The sequence below is a fragment of the Paroedura picta genome, chromosome 5 (assembly GCF_049243985.1).
Source record: "Paroedura picta isolate Pp20150507F chromosome 5, Ppicta_v3.0, whole genome shotgun sequence".
Classification (NCBI taxonomy): Eukaryota; Metazoa; Chordata; class Lepidosauria; order Squamata; family Gekkonidae; genus Paroedura; species Paroedura picta.
The window spans coordinates 109,128,410-109,150,033 of NC_135373.1; the positions used below are offsets into that span (position 1 = coordinate 109,128,410).

Sequence of the window (21,624 nt, forward strand, 5' to 3'; positions counted from 1 at the left end):
GCCCTGCTGGATCCGACCATCTAGTTCAGCATTCTGTCTCACACAGTAGCCGGCCAGTTCCTCTGGAGGAACAGCAACAGGGCACAGAGGCCAAGGCTTTCCCTTGATGTTGCCTTCTGGCTCTGGGCTTCAGAGGTTTGGTGCCTCTGACCGTAGAGGTTCCCCACTTTCACTGTGGCTGGTAGCCACTGATAGACCTATCCTCCATGAATGTACCCAACCCCCTTTTAAGCTGTTTGGGCCTGTCACCATCACGACAGCCTCTGGCAGCTTATTCCACATTCTGACCATTCTCTGTATAAAGAACTAAGGGGTACAATGAAGGATGTCTCTCTCTGTCTTATACCCCTTCGAGCTGTCAAGCAACGGAAAGCTGGCGCTCCTCTCAAGGATGTTGCAACCAGTGTGGAATGGTGTGCTGGAGCCAAAGTGAGACTTAAGACGGAGGAGTCCCAGATTCAAAGTCCCAGTTACCGTGAAGCACATGCTTCCAGTTGTGAGGACAAAACGCAGGTTAATTCCTGGTATCGACTGTTCAGAGCTCTATGGAGGAAGAGTTTAAAAAAACAACAACCCAGCCCTGAACCAAATCATTAAAGGAAACACGTTTTATTAAATACAGGGAGGATGCTATTTCCTCTTCATCGCTCTCTTTCCTTCTCCTTTCTTTGGGGGTCCTTTCCCACGTAGCTTCTTCAGCCTTTTCATCTCGTCTCTGAAATCTTCGTGCTCGTCTCTAAGGAGAAGGAGGACACAAGAGAGTAGGGAAAGGGCAATGGAAAGGCAGAAATGGGCAGATTGGAGCAGCAGGTTCCTAGCTTTTGGGACTGGGGAAGTGAACTCAATGTGCCTCATGTTCTGTCCCACCTCCTCCTATAAAATGCATATCACCAAAAGTTCAAGACTAGTGCACATGCTGGGCAGTTGGAGGCATGCTTGTCTAAGCTTTCTGTGCAGGCAGTCTGTGTCGTGTAGCTCCACACTACATAACACGGTTCTTAGGGAAAAGGACCCAAAGTTCCAGGAGCCACTGGGCTCTATTCCTGTTTCCATGCTTTCCCTCCCCCCTCTCCCCTTATTTCTCATGGCTTTCAGCACATGCATGCGTGCACGTGCACGTGTACACACACACACACACACACACACAGAGTAGTCTGTTCCCAGGCAGTAGAAAATGTCCTTCACAATGCTATCTTCTGTTTTGCATGTTATGGCTCTTGCAAGTAGTTCTGGCTGCCTTTTGGCCACTGAGTGTAAACATATAGATCTTGCTCTCTTTTAGCTGCCATTTGAAGATAAAAGCCCTTCTGCTGTGGGAACAGCTTATGGTAGGAAGGTGTTAGTGGGGGAACAGGGTTGTCCATATGTACCCTAACACTGGACAAGCCAGTTCTTAGCAACAAAATCTTTCGTGGTACTTCTCTCTTGGACACAAACAACTTTGAATTCTTTCATATGAAGAATGTCTCAATTGTCTTGTCTCCTGTGTGACAGTAACAAGGGGCTTTAGCTAGGATGGAGTCAGTGGGTATAATACCCTTAAGAGGGAACCGATTTGCACCACTTCAGACTGGGCAAACAACAAGTGGTTAATTCGAGGCATTTCCACACGGAGCCGGAGTGTTCCTGAGTTAGAGCAGGTAATAATCCCAGAGGGGGAGCCATTTTTAGCCTCCTTCGACACACACAAACAGGGATCTCGGGTCACCTTAAAGACTGATAAAAACAAGATGCCTGTTTGACTGGAAAGTTTCTTATTCTAAACCAGAAGAACCAGTGGCAGGTGATGCTCTCCAACAGAAGAGAAACGAGAAAGTCTACCTTCATACTTTTAGCTCAGCCTTTTTTAACCTTTAGACTATGGAGGGGCTCCTGAACTATTTTTCAGGCTTTGAGGAACGGTGGTGACATGCCCCTTCAGAGAAGTGGGCACAGAAGTAAGATGCGGGAGCCAGCCAATCTATAGATCATTCATTTGTAGAGCAACAGGGGAAGTGGGCCCAGTGACATCTAGCCATGTCAGCGGGTACCCAAACATCTGGGAAAGGCCGCAGAACCCCTAAGGCAGGGGTAGTCAACCTGTGGTCCTCCAGATGTCAGTGGACTACAATTCCCATGAGCCCCTGTCCCATGAACAGGTACCAAACCAGGTTGAAAGCTAAGGATGAGAACATCAATGGTTTTCAACAAAGCTGTTAAGGGCAGGGGTAGTCCCTGAGCTCATGGGAATTGTAGTCCATGGACATCTGGAGGGCCGCAGTTTGACTACCCCTGGGTTAGAGGGAACGGTACTCAGCACCTCTCTAAGCCCAGGATTGTTATGCATACAACACAGGTGCTAAATGCTGCATGATAATTAAACATCCCAAGAACACAGTCTAAGGAATGAAGCTATCTAACATCCAATGGAACTGATGATTTTGCCCAAATGGTTGTAGCTCTTGGACAGATTTTTCACTCCCAGCCTTGGGTGTGAGAAATGCTTTGGCGTGTGGGAGACGGATGATGAGGATGAGGATGATGATCTTCTTCTTGCCCCTTTCTCTCCAGACCCAAGCTTTTATTTATTTATTTATTATATATTTTGAAAGAGAGAAAGCCAAACTAACACCTGGGCGGGGGGGGGGGGGGAGAGACATTCCCTACTTCCTTATCAAGGGGATCAACATCCACATAGTTTAGGAAAGTGTACAGAAGCCCATGGGATTAGAGGAGGCAACAGAAGCTGCATCTCTTTACTGTCAGTTAATTTAATGCCAATTTTCAGAATCTGATTTCCCTCCTTCATGCTAGAGATATAGCGCAGTGCAGTGGTGAATAGGGGGGGCTAGAAGTTGGACAGGGGGAACCACATCCTTTAACTCTCCCTAGCAGATTTCCTAATGCCATTCACTTAAAGGTCCATTAGACCTCCCATTAATGGTGCCCCTGATTGCACCTGTCCTTCTCAGGCCGGAGAAAGTGGAAGGCTCAATTTTCCTCTTGAAAATAACAAGCCGCCTTATGAAACTCCAAAGCGCTGCACTCTTTGTAGCTGCCGAACCTACGCTCTGACATGAAATCAGGTATCAGCCCCCAAATAACGTCCACCCGTCCTTAATCCACAAAGTGACAAGACTGACAATGTTATCCTGTAGCGCAGGGGCAGTCAACCTGTGGTCCTCCCGATGTTCATGGACTACAATTCCCATGAGCCCCTGCCAGCATCTGCTGGCAGGGGCTCATGGGAATTGTAGTCCATGAACATCGGAAGGACCACAGGTTGACTACCCCTGCTGTAATGCGCTGGCAGACGCAGGTGTTTTCTATGCAGGTGTTCCCTTCCTTTTTCAGCTCCCACACCAATCTTAATTAGAGGAGCCTGAAAAGCTCATGGTGGGAGGGAGAAAGACGAGATAGTAAGTTTAGTTTAGTTAGTTTTATTATGGTCATAGACCAGCACAACGAGAAAGTAAAGAAATGCTCGGTACAACTGAATGTATGCACTTGGTGGTGGATCACACCCAAAGTGGACCCCCAGTCTAGAGAAAGAGGCCTAAGAACTGCACCTAAAGCCCACCCAAAAGAAGCTGGATTTTAATCAAAGCATTGTTTATAGAAGACATTTGCAAATCCTTGCTTTGCACCAGCTTGTTGCCTTTAAGCTCAAAGGCCACTTTGCACAAAGCAAGTGCCTGCAGGAAGTTTCCTCTGTGTACAGTGTGTGTAAAGTAGCCCAGAGCCTCTGCCCATTGTGACGTTTGTGGCTAGTTAACACCCAGATGGCAGAAAAAAACAGAGCCGGTTAGGACGAGATCAGGGGCAGAAGAGTGTAACTTGAAGTCCTGAGATGGGCTTGGGTGGAGGAGCTGTAACAGTGCAACACAGTTGATGCTTCGGCTCCAGAGGGTTTCACCTTCTCCAATGAAAATGGACTTTGGACAGCAAAGGCTCCAAAAAGCCTCTGATTGAGCATTTGACTAGTCACTGCCAGTCAGAGGGTCTGATCCAGGCAAAACATTATGATGCTAGAATGGCACTTTCTTCTCCCCCCCCCTCCGCTGATCCTGGATGGCCGGGGCCGGAGCTCTGAGGCATGAGAAGATGGTCTTTGCAGCAGGAGGCAGAGCTGGCAGAGACTGCAAATTTAGTCTGGATCTCTGCCAGCAGACATTGCTAGCTTAGACAGTGACTAGGTTTGACTGTAGAAGGCAGCTTCATACCTTTTTGCTGCATAAACAGTAGTCCTTTTCTGCAGTTTTAGAGTCATTGGCAAATACTCCAAGACAACGTGAGGCCTTTAATCCTGCTTTTGTTTCACGAAAGGAAACCAAGGCAGCTTCAGAAATGCAGGCTTTGCAGTACAGAAGGGGGGGGGCATTGAAAAGCAGTAGCTAAGATCAGTATAACCGCTCTGTGCAGCTAAGAAAAAACTCACGACTTTCTGTCCCTGCGACCCAGACTGCTTTCTCTGCTCACCTCAGACACCACTAAACTAGTAACCCTCTGGCAACAGGACACTATTGAGGCTGGATCCATGTAAAAAATATTCCACAGGTCCAATGGCGAGGCGGCCTTTAATGCAACCCACATGGGAAGACCTCACAGAGGCCTTCTTTGGCTACAGCAAGCGTAACCAATTCAAAGTCTATTAATAAGCTTCCTTTGGATTAAAAAGCCGTGTGCTGAATTTAAGCTTCCATTCTGATTTGCTTCCCTAGCAGCCGTACCTGTCCATTAGCAAGACTACATCGCCAGCCCAGTGCTGCTGAGCTGCTAATATAGTTACGTGTTCACAAAAGTGCCTCTCAGGCCTTTAATTTTATTCCACCCCCGTCAAAGTGTCTACTGCCTGCAGCCAAATGCGTCTCTGAAAAAAGCAACAGTGTGATCTTGCGCTGCCTTTTTCTGAGCGAGAGGGCCGCTAAAAGAGAGCGCACTAAAACAGAGAGCGTTGCAAGAGCCGAGCGCATAATTTATATCCTTCTGTGTCAAAGAGAAGCTGCCCTCCCCCCCCCCCCTGTGAAATGGGCAGGCTTGTTCTTTCACTCTCATCCCCCTCCATTCCCCAGAAGCAGAGAACACCTGGATGGCCCTTCTGCAAAATTAAAAATAGAAGCGTGTGCCTTTCTCTCAGAAGAAAGAGCTCTGGAGTCCAGGCCGGATTGGAGGGGCAATCTCTCATTGCTTAACTCACTGCTGGGGAGAGATTTGAGGAACCATGAGATGCTCTCGGCAAAGAAGGAATGTCATTCTTTCCCCCACCCCCTGCAAAAGTGTTTGCCCCCTTGAGTGGCTTGCTTGGCTTGCCCCAGTTCCCAGAGAAGGGGTCATTAGCTGCTCTGGTTCCATCACTTAGCAGTTTCTCAAAGGGCCAGGGGCTAGGAGCCCACCCTGTCTCCTAGAACAGCCAGAGTGGTTGTGGTGTAGAGCAGGGGTAGTCAACCTGGGGTCCTCCAGATATCCATGGACTACAATTCCCATGAGCCCCTGCCAGCAAATGCTGGCAGGGGCTCATGGGAATTGTAGTCCATGGACATCTGGAGGACCCCAGGTTGACTAACCCTGCTGTAGAGCTCAGCATGGCCGGACATGGTTGGAATTCAGTTCAAGTTGACCTTTCCCTGTTGCTGCTATGAGCTGATGTGAGCATCGCTTCCCCTACTGCTCCATGAATTTTCAGCCCAAGAAAGTCATCCACTTCTTCTGTGGCTCCTAGTTGGAAACCAATATTAAATCAGCCGCATTTTTCGCAGTAAGTTGTGCATCTCCGCAGAAAGATCATACTCCAGCGCTTGCTTAGCCAGTCCGTGTTTCCATCCTTATTGCATTTTTTGCTGATTTATGGTGACCCGGTGGGGTTTACAAGGCAAGAGGCAAACCATGGAGGCAAAACCTAACTGTGCTGTGCCCCTTGACTTCCTTGGTGGTCTCCCATCCAAGCACTGACTTGGGCTGACCCTGCTTAGCTTCTGGGATCTTGCAAAACTGAGCCAGCCTGGGCCATCTAACTCAGAGCATATTTACATACATGTGATATGTAAAAATACATGTTAAAGGGCCTACGCTGCATATTGTTGAACCACGACCCCTAAGAGATCCTGTGGAAACCACCACTTGTACAGATCCCCAGTGCCATCCTCTAGTCCAAGCTTTCTCAACCAGGGTTTTGTGAAATCCTTGGGTTTCTTGACAGGGGCTCATGGGAATTGTAGTCCATGGACATCTAGAGGACCACAGGTTGACTACCCTGAAGTAGAGGACCTGGAAGACCTCATTTGGAACCTGCCGTGGTAACTCAATGTGTGGTCTTGGTTGTGCCAATCATTCATACCCTGAACCACTCCATACTGCTTTAGGTTGCCACTGGAGAGAAAAGCAGGGTCTAAATATTTAGATAGCTACGATGCACCTTAAATGATTGCATTCACGAGAAATTAGGCGAAGGGCTGTTCAAGCCCCTCCTCTCTAGTGTGAGAAGCTAAGGGCTCATACAGGCCTAAATATGCACCTGAAATTATTGCATCCATGAGACCTCAGGCAAAGGGCTCTTTCAACTCCTCCTGTCTGGCATGAGAAGCCAGGTGCTCATGCAGAGCAGTTTCCTCTGCTATTTGCTCCCAGACACATGGCTCTTCAAACTCTTTCTGCCCCACATGTGCATGCATGCAATATGGGCGGCCACAGTAGCTCAGACCAAGTTCTTGCCTTTGGACCTTCAGTTGCTCAGTGCCTTGTAGATGGGATCAAGGCGAGAACTCGGCCAGAGCTTCTGTAGCTGTCCACATGTGTGTGCATGGAAGCAGGATAGAATAACAGTACTGAGCATTAATGAAGAAGAGAAGAAGAGCTAGGTTTTTATACTCTGCTTTTCACTACCCAAAGGAGTCCCAAAGTGTCTAAAACCTTTCCTTTCCTCTCCCCACACCCTAGGTAGGGCTGAGAACGCTCTAAGAACTGCTTTGCAATAAAAACCCTAAGGGAACTGTGGCTGGCCCAAGATCACCCAGCTGGCTGCATGCGGAGGAGGAGCGGGGCATTAAACCTGGTTCTCCAGATTAGAGTCTGCTCCTCTTTCAACACAACACCAGGCAGGCTCTCAAAGAGCCTTTCGGTTTATGCCACAGCTTACGCAAAAACCACAAAAGTGAGTAGAACTCACGGCACAGCTTCATTAGGGTTGCTTCGTTTTAAAGTATGGCCCCTATTAAAAGTTAGAGGAGAGTTCCACACTCAAGGCCAAAAGCACTTCTTCAAGGTCTCGAATAATTGCCTTTCCACGCATGCTTAGATCTTTTCACAGAAGACACCGTGGCTAGAATTGGGGTCCCTGCTCACGCAAGAGATCCGTGCTGCATGAACCCCAAGCAAGAGACCTCTTCCATCTGCATCCGTTGCAGTCCTTCAGCCATTCCTCTTCCTTCGCTGAGCCTGCCACCCCTTTCTTTGTGGCCTTCCTCCATCCCTCCCCTTACCCCCCTCCGGTGGCCTGGACTACCTGTAGAGACCATAGAAGCGGAGTTTCCTCATCAGGCCAGAGTAGGTGTTGTGGGGAGGATACCAGTCGTAGACCTCTTTCTGCTTGGCCATGGGGAGCTCGCCGAACAGCTTCACGACTTTCATGGACAACCTGTCGGTCGGCCGAACGACTTCCCCGAATATTCGTGCGCTCAGGCGGGCCATCCTCAAGGCATAGCTGGAAAGACTGGAGGACATCTCGGAGGGTCAAGGGGGCATACGTGTTCCACCTGGCTAGAGAAAAGGAAAGAGGGTCGCTTGGAATCTGAGACTGGCACATGGGGAGGGCTGTGGCAAACTCCTCGCATCTGCTCCTGGCAGGACTTCATTGCACGATCAAAGGAAAATAATGGCGATCTGTTTTAAGCTGAAGGCACTCATGGAAGCTGAAGGCTCTCATGGAGTTATATTCATAGAATCATAGACTCACAGAATCACAGAGTTGGAAGGGGCCATACAGGCCATCTAGTCCAACCCACTGCTCAACACAGGATCAGCCCAGAGCATCCTAAAGCATCCAATAAAAGTGTGTATCCAACCTTTGCTTGAAGACTGCCAGTGAGGGGGAGCTCACCACCTCCTTAGGCAGCCTATTCCACCGCTGAACTAAGAGACTATGAAAATTTTTTTCCTGATATCTAGCCTATATCATTGTAAAAAGGTAAAGGTATCCCCTGTACAAGCACCGAGTCATGTCTGACCCTTGGGGTGACGCCCTCTAGCGTTTTCATGGCAGACTCAATACGGGGTGGTTTGCCAGTGCCTTCCCCAGTCATTACCGCTTACCCCCCAGCAAGCTGGGTACTCATTTTACCGACCTCGGAAGAATGGAAGGCTGTACTTGTAGTTTAAAGCCATTACTGGATGTCCTTTCCTCTGCAGCCAACAGAAACAGCATCCTACCCTCCTCCAAGTGACAACCTTTCAAATACTTAAAGAGGGCTATCATGTCCCCTCTCAATCTCCTTTTCTCCAGGCTGAACATTCCCAAGTCCCTCATCCTCATAGGGCTTGGTCCCTTGGCCCCAGATCATCCTCATCGCTCTCCTCTGTATCCTTCTTGAAGTGAGGCCTCCAGAACTGCACACAGTACTCCAGGTGTGGTCGGACCAGTGCCGTATGCAATGGGACTATGACATCTTGTGATTTTGATGTGATGCCCCTGTTGATACAGCTCAAAATGGCATTTGCCTTTTTTACTGCTGCATCACACTGCCTGCTCATGTTTAGCTTACAATCCACAAGTACCCCAAGGCCTCGTTCACACTAAATACTGTCTTCCTTTGGGCTTCAAAAGAATGAATTTGTAAGAATGCTTTTCTTAATGACTACAGCAGTGAAGAGAGAAGAGCATTTTTTTAAAATATACCCCCACTTTTCATTGCCCAAAGGAATCCTAAAGCAGCTTACAAATACCTTTCCTTTCCTCTCCCTACAACAGACACTCTGTGAGGTAGATGGGGCTGAGAGAGCTCTAAGAGAACTGTGATGGGCCAAAGTTCATCCAGGGAATCAAACGCAGTTCTCCAGATCAGAATCCACTGCTCTTAGGCATTACACCACACTGCAGGATGACTGGGAAATACGAAGGGTCAAAAAATCCTTCCCTCCAGACAATCTTATTTACTTCATTAAACACCCCACCACTCTCTAGGCTGCTTACATCCTTCTCCTTTCCTCCATTTTATCCTCACAACAACCCTGTGTGGTAGGTTAGTCTGAAAGTGGCTCAAGGTCACCCAGCAAGTTTCAATGGCAGAGTGGGGATTCGAATCTGAGTCTCAAAGTTCCTAGTCTGACATTCTAAACCAGCCTTTTTCAACCTTTTGATCAGGGGCAGTCAAACTGCGGCCCTTCAGATGTCCATGGACTACAATTCCCATGAGCCCCTGCCAGCAAATTCTGGCAGGGGCTCATGGGAATTGTAGTCCATGGATATCTGGAGGACCACAGTTTGACTGCCCCTGCTTTTGATCATGAAGGAGCCCCTTAAATAATTGTTCAGGCTTCGAGGAGCCCTAGAAATGGTGTCAGCTGGCCAGGCCTCCATGCCATGAGTTCATTAAGGCAGGAGGGGAAAGGCCACAGACCCCCTCCAGAGCTCCTGCTGACCCCTGTTTTCCTCCCTAACGAGATCCCAAAGGAGCTAACAACTTTGTCTCATTCCACAACAACCTTGTTAGGTAGGAGACACTAACACACATCCAGCAAACTTCCATGGAAGAATAGGGGGCTTGCCAACTCTGGGGTGGAAATACCAGGAGATTTGGGGGAGGGGAATGAATGTAAGGAGGGCCTGGTTTGGGGAGGGGAGGGACCATAACAGGGTATAATGCCACCCTTCAAGCACCCATTTTCTCCAGGGGAACTGATCTCTGCCAACAGGAGATCAGCTATAATTCCAGGAGATCTCCAGGCCCTAACTGGAAGCCAGCAACCCTACAGGGAGATTTCAAACAGCATTTGAGCATTCTATCCCGCTACACCATGCTAGTTGCCAACTATGCAAATACTAACAGGCAACATGTCCTCAGCAAGAAGGAACAGGCTAGAGCGATGTGGCTACACTGGTCATAGCAACTGCCCAGGACATGAGAGATCCACATGCAAATCCCCAGTCAGCCATCAAGGCTGATGGAAGGACCTGGGATCAGTCCCCTTCCTTCAGCCTAATTAGGGTTGCCAGCCCCCCACCCGCAGCAGGGAGGGAACGGGGAGGGTTGCCAGATCCATGCGGGGAACCTCCGAGCGACCTAGGGAGGGCAGGGACCTCAGTGGGGTACAACATCCTCCAAAGCAGCCATATCCTCCCTATGTAGGCTGGAGATGAGCTAGAATACCAAGGGATTTTCAGTTACCGCCGGGAGGCTGGCATCTCTAAGCCTTGCCGACCTCAAAAGCTTGCTGTGAGCATGATGACGATGATGCACACAAGGGGGGAGAGAAGCTCACTAGGGGACGAAAGAGCCATTACATAAATATTATTTTTTTTGCAAAACCCAGGCGTGACTTGCCCAGAGGAATAAAGCAGTGAAGGAAGACGACCTTGCGCCGCCAGGTCCCAAACCTCACCTGCTCCCCGCGCAGCCCTTCCCGGACAGGAAGCGTGCTCACTCAGGGATGCGCCGGAGCGCACCGTGACTCGGAACCGGCGGCCAGAAGAGGTTGCGCCGCGCACGCGCGTTGGCCCAGCTGAAGGCAGCCGAGGAGAGGGCATGACGTCGTCGAGAGGCGGCGGCGTCGCTTCGGTGGCCCGGGGTGGGCGGTCCGGCGGCGGATGCTGCAAAGGGCGGCTCTGCAGCCCGGCCTCAGGGGCGCTGTAAGGCAGACGGAGACCCTCGCGGGGCACAGGGAGAACTGCGCGGGCAAGCCGCCGCCACGCTCTCCGGCAAAGGCTCGGAAAGGGCAGCACCGCGGGGAGCGACAGACGCCAGCGCGGCCAGAAGAGGCGGGGGCGGTGGAAGACCCGGGTTGCCAGCCCCATCCTGCTGGGTGTCCCTGGGCCAATCTCAGGCGGCAGGGTGACCAGCGGAAGGGCCAGGAGGGAACAGTCTGGAAACATCTGGGGTGGGGTGGGGTGGGGTGGGGTGAGGTGAGGTGAGGTGGGGTGGGGTGGGGTGGGAACGGGACGTGGCCCTCGCCCTCCCTTCTTCTAGTGCGTGGCCCTTGGCTGAAGGCCGCCTCCCCAACCCCGGGGCTGCCTCCTCTGTCCCTCGGAAGCCTCTGTGCGGGGTCAAATCATGTCTTGTCATGGGAGATTGGGAGGGTTGGAATTGAAGTTCCTGGCAGCCCAGTCCTGGACTGCAGAGGCTAGTAGGTGGCTAGGAACTGCCAAGGATACTGTTCTAACGCGGAAGGAAGGAAGGAAGGAAGGAAGGAAGGAAGGAAGGAGAGAGACATGCCCCCTAAAAACACAGCTCAAGAAAGAAACATGCCACCTAAAACACACAGAGAAAGAAAGATAGAAAGAAACCCTAAAAACACTGTGTGCTGAGAGCATAGAAGGAGAGTTGGGTTTCTATGCCCTGCTTTCTACAACCAAAGCGGCTTACAAACGTATTTCCCTTACTCTTCCCAAAAAGTCACACTGTGAGCCTGGTGGAAGTTGAGAGAGCTCTAGCGGGTCTGCTCTGTGGAAACAGCTCAGCTCGTAGAGCACTGTGACTAACCCAAGGTGACCCAGCTGCCTGCATGGGGAGGAGTGGGGTATCAAACCCAGTTTTCCAGATTGGAGTTCACTGTGCATTACCACTACACCCCAGTGGTTCTCAACTGAACTGTGGTTCATATTGGATGTTCACCAATCACAGAGAATCTAGAAGGTTTCATGCTTTTTGTACAAATATTGCATGTCTCTCAAGGAGGGACTGTAGCTTAGTGGAAGAGTAGCTGCTTGGCATGCCAATGGTCCCAGGTTCAATCCCCAGCCTCTCCAGTTAAAATATATGATAGCAGGTGATGTGAAAGACCTCTGCCTGATACCCTGGAGGGCTGCTGCCAGTCTGAGTAGACAACACTGATTGACCAAGGGTCTGATTCAGTATAAAGCCGCTTCATGAGTTAAAGGCGTCAGAGACCGATTCCCTTTCTTTTTTTTAAATTTCATTCATTCATACCCTAAAGTGGCTTACATCGTTCCTCCATTTAATCCTCACAATCACCCTGTGAGGTAGGTTAGACTAAGACTGTGTGACTGGCTGAAGGCCACCCAGCAAGTGCATCCATGGCACAAGTGAGGATATGAACTTGGCTCTCCCAGATACTTGCCTGACACTATTACCCAGTACAGGACACTGGCTCCCTTGTCACTCATGCTTCATAATGACCCAGGTTTAAGGTGTCATTGTAGTGGAAATAAACTGGAATAGCTTCCCCAAGAAGCTGCTAAAAATCCCAGGTGGGCAGCACCTTGGATCACACATGCTGCATTTGGCCCATGGGCTAAATATTGGATAAGGCAGGGGCACAGACACCAGGACAGCCCACTACTTGAAAAAAAGCCAGGCTCAACGAACAATCCCTCTTTTGCTTTTGCAAAAGGATCGCAAAATAGGAACTCAAGTCCAGCAGCACCTTTAAGACCAACAAAGATTTATTCAAGGCGTGAGCTTTCGAGTGCTTGCACGCCTTGAATAAATCTTTGTTAGTCTTAAAGGTGCCGCTGGACTGAGTTTGTTTTATTGTGCTGCTTCAGACCAACACGGCTACCCACTTGAATCGAGGAACTCAAGTGTTTGTTAGATGTGCGTCAAGAGGAAAATGAACGCTGCGTCTCATTAGGGCACTTTAAGTGTGGATCCCGTTCTTGAATGCTTTTTGCATATTAGGCCTTGCTCACACAGGCGGCAGCCAGCCAGGCGCTGTGGAGGCACAGCGAAGCCAATAAAGTCACATCAGTGAACAAACAAGCCTGTATTTGGGCAGGGTGCTTGTTTTATTTCTCGGAGGGATGGAGGATGTCTTGTATAATTGATAAAGCGATAAAGGGTTTGGGGCCCATTTGGTCTTTTTTACATTTCCTTGTTTCCATCAAGAAACTGAAGGCAGGCTGCTTCCCAGAACTATTCTGCAGAGCTTTTGTGGTAGGGAGCGGATCTAGATTTTTCTCCTCCCTTGCGGTCATACAGCAATCTGGAGGCCAGGTTCTGGAAGTTCTTGGGGACCTGATGAAGGATTATATCTCGGAGTTACCCTGGCATACCCCTGAGTTCCACTAGTGCTAGTGGATCCCCAGGGTGTGGGTTAGTTCTGGAGCGAACCCCAGCTTTCTCAACCAAGATTTTGGGGAAACCTGGGGTTTCTTGATGACCCTGAAAGGGTTTCCCAGATGAGTGGGAGTGAATTAATTTGTAATATGATCATATAAGCCAGTGGTTCTCAACCTTCCTAATGCCGCGACCCTTTAATACAGTTCCTCATGGGGTAGTGACCCCCAACCATAAAATTATGCAAGTGTTCTTTCCCAGAAATTAATCCGAAATCGACCAATGGCGTGAAGATCCATTGTTCATGATTAAATTGGTTATAAACTGGCAGGTGCTTTCAGGAGGAGCAGCAACAGTAGCGGCGCCCCCCTCCCCCAAAGCTGTTCACCCTGCCGCGACCCCAGTGAAAGGGTCATTCCATCCTCAAAGGGCTCCCAACCCCCAGGCTGAGAACTACTGATATAAGGTTATGTCGACTTGCCCCCCCTCCCCGGCCAATGATGGGCCTAGAATGGGTGGGAAAGGGAAAGACCCTCAGCAGGCATGTACACAGTTATGCTTCCCAACTGTATTTTAGGGGTGGAGCCTGGGGAGGGCAGAGTTTGGATAAGTTTGGAATTTACCAGGATATAAAAAAGATTTTTTTTTCTTAGCACATCACTTTATACTACCTGAAGGAGTCTCAAAGTCACTTACAGTCACTGACCATTCCTCCTTGCACAACAGACACCCTGGAGGCAGGTGGGGATGAGGGAGCTTTGCAAGAACTGTGACTGGCCCTAGGTCACCCGACTGGCTGCTTGTGAACCCAGTTCTCCAGATCAGAGGCTGTCGCTCTTAACCAAGCTAGCTCCCAATGCTATAATCTTCAAAAGCAGCCATTTCCGCAGGGGAACTGAACTGGTCATCTCGAGATCAGTTGTCATAATGGGAGATCTCTAGATACCACCCGGAGGTGCCGCCATTCTTCTGATGGTCCTCGGTATTGGGCTGCCCACATTCGGTGTGAAACGCCTGTGATCCTTGCCACTGGGAGAGGAGTCAAAAGAAGAACCTTTATCTCCTCTCATTTGGTCGCACATAAACACATTAGCAATCCTCGTCTACAATCAATGGCAGATATATAATTAATGCCCTCTTTGGGTATTACTTTGAATCTCTCACAGAGTGTCACAACTTTGGCTTCATAAATTCTTTCTCCTTCCCTCATCCCTTCATGTGTGGCACCAAATAGTAAACGTTTCCTAGTTTGAAAGGAAAGACCATTTGTTATGATGGAAGCTTTGCCCAAGTGTGGTCGATTTCTTACTTACAAGCCCAGGAATTTTTTTTAAAGTGAAATCCTAAACAGAGTTATACTATAAAGCACAGTTTAATCCTGGTTTAGAATCCCAGCTTGAGAGAAAAAAAACTAATTTGGACACCACAAGAACCTATGATGTGTTACATGCAGCCACACAGGCCTTCAGACATGGCTTTATGTACAAGCAGTGAGAAGGACGTCGATGATTTTTCGACTTGTTCTTCTCACAGACAAAACTGGTGTGTGTTTGTGTCACCTGACGGTAGCCTGTGGCTTATAGACTGCCAAACTAGCTGAGGGGCTACCAGTAGTGATTGGTAGTGTGTCAAATTCCAGCAGGGTAGCTGTGTGTTAGTAAAAACCTAAAAGGAGCCTTGTGGTCCCTTCAAGATGTAGCAGATTTATTGAAGTAGAAGTCTGCGTGGGCTGAAGTCAGCACAGCCTTATTGCAACATCTTACCCAGCAGGAATAAAGACACAGAACAAGGAAACAAAACTGTGAAGAGTGGGTTAAAAGGCCAGAAATCCAAGGTATAACTTCTGTGACATTTTTATGGAAAACTCAAATGAGATAAACATGACGACCATTCAAAACATCCATGTTTATAGTGTTGTGTTGAGAGTGTCAGGACTAGAATCTGGGAGATCCAGGTTCAAATCTTCACTCTGCCAAGAAACTCACTAATTGAGCTGGGGCCATCACATGTCCTGTCATTCTAACCTACCTCGTAAGGTAGTTGTGAGAATAAAATGGAAGGAGACCAATGTGAACCACTATGGTTTCCCGTTGAAGAGAAAGGTGGCGTCAATAAAGGTTAATAAATACATAACTGCATCAGCTTGTGGCCTCCCATTGCAATTATGTTACCGCCAGATGTAGAGATTGCCAAGAATTAATTATCTTGACAACCTTTTCAAACTTTACATGTCCAAGACTTCCGATTCTTACATAGAAAGAATATATGTAGCTCTTTGACGATTTCCAATTCTGATGCTGCACGATATTCATGTGTGGACGTGCCCTTAGTTAATGTCAAGGCTGTAGTGCACATGAAATGGAAGCCAAAATGCTTACAATGTGAATTACAATATGAGCCTCAGGGGAGGGTGGTATATAAATGCAATAAATAAATAAATTATATCCAGAGATGTTCTCTAAGGCAGGGGTAGTCAAACTGCGGCCCTCCAGATGTCCATGGACTACAATTCCCAGAAGCCCCTGCCAGCATTCGCTGGCAGGGGCTTCTGGGAATTGTAGTCCATGGGCATCTGGAGGGCCGCAGTTTGACTACCCCTGACCTATGCTCTAAGGCACCAATGATATTTGCAGGGACTATCTTACTTACCATCCTAAGCAGAATTAAACCCTTAAACCCATTGATTTCAATTGACTTGGAAGGGGTGTAACTGGTTAGACTTGCACCATCAGAGCGGCATTGCATCTATTCAACTTGGGGTTGTAAATCTAAGCCATATTCTCTCCCTTGTTGTTGTTGTTATGTGCGAAGTCATGTCCGACCCATCGCGACCCCATGGACAATGATCCTCCAGGCCTTCCCGTCCTCTACCATTCCCTGGAGTCCATTTAAGTTTGCAAACTTAAATGGACTCCAGGGAATGGTAGAGGTGCAAACTTAAATTCTCTCCCTACCCCCAGCTTTAATAACTTTTTGTTTAAAAAAGGAGGTGTGTGTGGGGGGGGACTCAGAAGCCTGAACTTATTGCTTTGGCCACTGTGAACTATGGCTAAGCAGAAGAAAAATGACAGGACGGGTTGAGAGGAAAAGACGCAACAGAATCATCTGGCCCAGCTCAGATAAAAGCTTTTGTGGCACCTCCGTTTTTTTGTAAAGCTGCTCTGGAAATGCAGCCATTCATCAAGTCTTTCCAGATTGCAGAAATGTAGCTGCCCATGTCTTGACCAAGTGATTTTTAGGTTTTTTAAAAAAATCCATAGCTAACGCCCTTGGAAAGTAGCAGCATTTCAAAATTATTAGCAGCCTCTGAGTCGTTAGTCTGAGTATTCTGGAGCATACGGTGTTTGGCTTATTGCTTGCAGGGATGTTTTTTTGTCTTGAGCCGTGGAATGTGATAAGCTCTCCCAGTTGGATGCCTATTGCAATCTGGAGAGCATTTTCAAGGGAGTATCCCCCATTGACTAAAATGGACTTTCTCCTGAGTAGGCCTTCTCCTTGGGGGTCAGCTGTGTTTCCCAGATGCCCAGGTATCAATCAGAAAGCTTGTTGGGAGACTTGGTACGTTGTCTGATGCTCAGGCGGAATATTTACAAAGGGTAAAAAGCCACGAGTGGCACATAAGCAAAGAGGCCTTGCGTTAGTGCACAAAAAATATTATTTAACACAATGCTATCCCCTCTTACCTAGACTTGTAGGGAGAACGTATTTGTTACGATCTGTCAAACCCCTCCTGATCTTAAGCAGAGATTTCCTGTGCCCCAAAACAGCCATCAAAGCCGTTGACTAGGACAGCGGGATTCTCATTTCGCATCAAAGCAACCTGTACCTGCTTTCAAAACTGATTTCCTTCCAAACGTAAGGGCACATTTTCAATTTCCCAGAAAGCCAGACATCCTGAATCCTAGATTGAATTATAATGAAGCAATCAACACTGTCTGTCCCTGACCCTTGCCAAGATGAAGATAAATTCCAGTTTCTCCTCAGCTCTGCCAATAAAAAATCAAGCAACGAAGTGACTGAGGTATCTGTGTCCAACCACACCGCTCATCTAATAGAACGGCATTTTGATTTGCAGGTAGGGCTACCAACTTCCAGGTGGCACCTGGGGATCTCCTGCTTTTACAATTGAACTCCAGATGATCAGTTCCCCCAGGAGAAAACAGATACTTTTGAGGGGGGATTTTGTGGCATAGTACTCAGTTGAGGTCCCTCCCCACCCCTGCAATGTAGGTGAAGGCGGCAGTTGGAAGGATTGGGTCCATATTAGGGAGCCTGATGTGACGAAATGTTTCTCTCTTACCATGTATATGCCTTTTCCTACTACATAGTTTGCATTTAAGATGGCGTTTTTAATTCAAAAAGCAAAGTGTCCATACATTGTCCCTGAAATAGCTATAAACATTTTAAATTTGGCACCCGATTCTGGGGTACTCCGACCAAGTTGTGTGGTAGGTGAGCACATAAGATCACAACTATATAAAGCTATATAAAAATTGGTGAAGGAATGTTTAAAATATTTTTTTTACTGCTGAATCAGTGTCCCTATTTCCTTTCACTAATTAAAAAGGTAAAGGTAAAGGTATTCCCTGTGCAAGCACTGGGTCATGTCTGACCCTTGGGGTGACGCCCTCCAGCGTTTTCATGGCAGACTCAATTAATTACTTCCTCTCAAATATTTGCCTTTCCAATCGACGGACTGATTTTTTTCGATTGATTTTCTTCTATTTGATTTTCTTTCCTTGGTCTGAGTTTCCTGAACTTTGGTGTCTATCTGGGGGGGGGGGGGTCCCCATCCTTTTTGAACCTGTGGGCAACTTCGGAATTCTGGCAAAGGATGAGGCAGTCAGAAAATGGCTGCCACCGGAGACGGAGCAGACCGTAAAACGTCAGAGAATGGGGGTTATATAAGATTATACACAACTCTCTTTATTCTCCTTTCCTCTATTTAATCCTGTCAACAACCCTGTGAGATAGGTTAGGCTAAGTGACCAGCCCAAAGTTACCCATTGGATAAGATTACCAGATTGTCCCACTTTTGGAGGGGCACCTGGTGCAAGTAAAAACATATATATTACAATACTATTTTTGCATTCTATGCATTCTATGAATGTTGCTCCATATAGATCAAATTTTAAATCAAGAACAACCCCCCCCCCCACGGTCAATAGTGTCCTGCTTTACCAATGTTAAAATCTGGTCACTTTACCATTGGACAAAGTGGCTAGACTGAGTTTCTCCCTCTCCAATAACACAGCTTGGGGACACCAGTTAATTTGATGGGCGACAGGGTTCACTGCCTGGCACCCTGGAAAGATTTGGAGGGGCTGGGCGGGAAAAGGCCTGCCACCATCACGTCAATGTGCAACATCACTTCCAGTAACAACAAACCAACCTGGAAGTGACATCATGACGTTGGGGGTGACTCTCCAGGATTTGACAAATCTCTGGGGCTAAACAGAAATTCTGGTTTTCCCAATCTATCACTTTTTTTCATCCCACTGGCAGTTGACGTGCTGGTGGACAATGGAAAGGATACCCAGAAGTCTCCCTCCATTTAGGGTTTCCAGCTCCAGTTTGGGAAATATCTGGAGACTTTGGGGGTAGTGCCTGAGCAAAGTGGGGCAGGACTTCAATGGAATATAATACCACTTTCCACAAATGGCCATTTTCTCCAGGTGAACTGATCTCTGTCACCTGGAGATTAGTTGTAATAGCAGGGAATCTCCTGCCACAATATGGAGGCTGGCAATAAAATGTGATTTAGACCGGTTCAGGGAGGAGAGGTAAGTATAGTCTTTGGGGGGGGGGGGCATCATCTGGGCATGGAATGAGGGCCACTGTGGGTGGGCAGGTAGTTGTGTTTCTTGCATTGTGCAGTGGGTTAGACTAGATGACCCCAGAGGTCCTTTCCAACACCATGATTCTAAGATTCTAAAGCAGGGGTAGTCAAACTGCAGCCCTCCAGATGTCCATGGACTACAATTCCCAGGAGCCCCCTGCCAGCATTCGCTGGCAGGGGGCTCCTGGGAATTGTAGTCCATGGACATCTGGAGGGCCGCAGTTTGACTACCCCTGTTCTAAAGGGATGCTAAAGGCAGCCAACCCCTGACTGCTAGTACTATGAAATCGCATCAGAGGCAGACCTTGGCTTCTGCATCTTTTTTGACTGCCCTCAAGGGCACCTGATTTAAGGCTGTGTGAATCCAGAAAAGAGGGCTGCACCGATGCGGAACCCAAGAACAAAAGCCAAATCAATGCTGCAGCGGGAAAGCACATTTTATTGCACTCAGTGGTCCCAGCGCGTTTTGCACACAGCTCTGACGGGATCAAGACCAAGATCTATAAACACGGATTATCTTTTCTTTTTTAATAGAAAATTTCAATAGCAAGCGCAACCATTACAGAAAATTAAAAAGGAAAGAAACCGTTTCTAGAAAAATGCAAAGTGAGCACGATTAAACTTTCCCAACCCAAACAAATCCATTGTTTTATCCAGAGGTGAGGTGTTTATATATCCAGGCCTGCATATATTCAGACACAGATGTTTATACATACTTACACAGTCATAAATTATACACGATTCCCTTCTCGACCTTGTTGCTATGTGGAACAGGATGCGAGACTCTTAGATGGACCACTGCTCTGATTCAGCAAGGCTCTGCTTGTGTGCGTCTGGGTGTTTTGGACACTTCCCTGTAAGTAATTTATTTCTCCTGCCACAGCAGAAAGTTGGCTCACACCACACAGTTCAAGAAAGCACAGAGTGTTTACCGAGGAGGACACTGTCCAAAGTCAAGAACACTCCAAGTGATTTTTTTCCTCCCTGGCAAAGATGAGAGCACTATTATTTTACTGTTTATGCTTGCACTGGTGGAAAAGGCACAGTGGAACTGTTTTCAAGGCAAGAGACATTCAGAGGTGGTTTGCCATTGCTTGTACTATTGCTAAAACCACCCTTGAACCAAATATGGGCAAGTTTGACACCAAGGCTTGGGAAAAGCACTAGAAGTTTACTTATTCCATTTTTAAAATTTAAAATTTTGTAAAAAAAATGTCTCTGTTAGGCAGATGACAGTATTTTTAAAAATCCGGATAAGTATTTCTGTGAATCTAAGGGGGATTTGGATTTGCTCTTCAAACTGATAGCCCCCCCCCCAGGCGACATGGCAAAATGCTTTTGAAACAAGTTATCTTCTTAAAATAACCCACAAGTATACATGCAAGGTTGTGGATCCTGACCAGGACAATGTGCGTGCATGCACGCACACACACATTCTTGAAAACCAACCAGAAGAAGAATTGGTTCTTATATGCTGCTTTTTCTCTATTGGTTCTTATATGCTGCTGGTTGAAATCTAGAGTAATAGATCCTTATAGGATTGCACTGCTTAAAACTTCTAATGAGGCCTTTGCACGGGCTCTGACTCTTTGAGCAGGAAGCGGATGGGCCCTTATGGCTTTACCAGATAAGAAGAAGAAGAGTTGGTTCTTATATGCCGCTTTTCTCTACCCAAAGGAGCCTCAAAGCAGCTTACAGTCGCCTTTCCTCTCCCCACAACAGACACCCTGTGAAGTGGGTGAGGCTGAGAGAGCCCGGATATCACTGCTCAGTCAGAACAGCTTTATCAGTGCCCTGGTGAGCCCAAGGTCACCCAGCTGGCTACATGTGGGAGAGCGTGGAATCAAACCCGGCTTGCCAGATTAGAAGTCCGCACTCCTAACCACTACACCAAGCTGGCTCTCTAGAAAAGAGCTGTTTTTTTGTATGCAGCTTTGTACCACCTGAAGGAGTCTCAAAGCACCCTTCCTCTCCCCACAACAGACAACCTGTGAGGTAGGTGAGGTGAAAGAGCTCTGGGAGAACTGTGACTGACCCTAGGTCACCCAGTTGACTGCACGTGGAGGAAGAGTGGGGAATCAAATCCAGCTCTCCAGAGGCCGCAGCTCTTAACCACTCCGCCAAGCAGGCTATTACTTCTGCTCTAGTGCAATTTCTAAGTTATGGAGAATTCCCCCCCAGTATTTGTGTATCTGCTGCTTTCCTTAAAGTCACTGGTGTAAAGTTGCAGGAGCCCAGGCAGATGGGGAGTAAGAGGAGGGGAGGTTAGAACCCAGAGCTAAGGCCAGGTGTGACATTTCGAGTAATTACTCCCATTTGTCATCCGAGCCCCTAATGGCCTGGAAGTAAAATAAATCATTAGGGCGAGACAGCTCCTGATCTATAGTGTGTTTATACATTAACAACATAATGTACGTGAAGCACTTTGGACACCTTGAAATGGGCTCTATAAATGCTGAGCAGTATATGGGGATCAGTGGGGAAGCAGAAGTAATTGGAAGTCTTGTTCTAAGGTGAATTAGCGGCTGCACCCGAGGGTACCACCTTCCAGTGTATAAACACAAAGTTTCCGGTATCTGTCTA

At 47.9% G+C, this 21,624-nt stretch overlaps 1 protein-coding gene across 2 annotated transcripts; it reads right to left on the minus strand.

The window, feature by feature from the left end:
- Positions 1-593: 593 nt before the first annotated feature.
- MRPS33 (mitochondrial ribosomal protein S33) lies at positions 594-10,712 on the minus strand. 2 transcript variants are annotated; one of them, XM_077339861.1, is made up of 3 exons: positions 10,570-10,712; positions 7,478-7,731; positions 594-736 (listed from the first exon to the last, which is right to left on the minus strand). In XM_077339861.1, exons 2-3 carry the CDS (start codon positions 7,693-7,695, stop codon positions 631-633), a joined length of 324 nt encoding a protein of 107 aa, XP_077195976.1. In that variant the 5' UTR covers positions 7,696-7,731; positions 10,570-10,712; the 3' UTR covers positions 594-630. The 2 variants fall into 2 exon arrangements, with proteins under 2 accessions (XP_077195976.1, XP_077195977.1); XM_077339862.1 differs by having other exon boundaries at positions 7,478-7,727; positions 10,570-10,699.
- Positions 10,713-21,624: the final 10,912 nt, after the last annotated feature.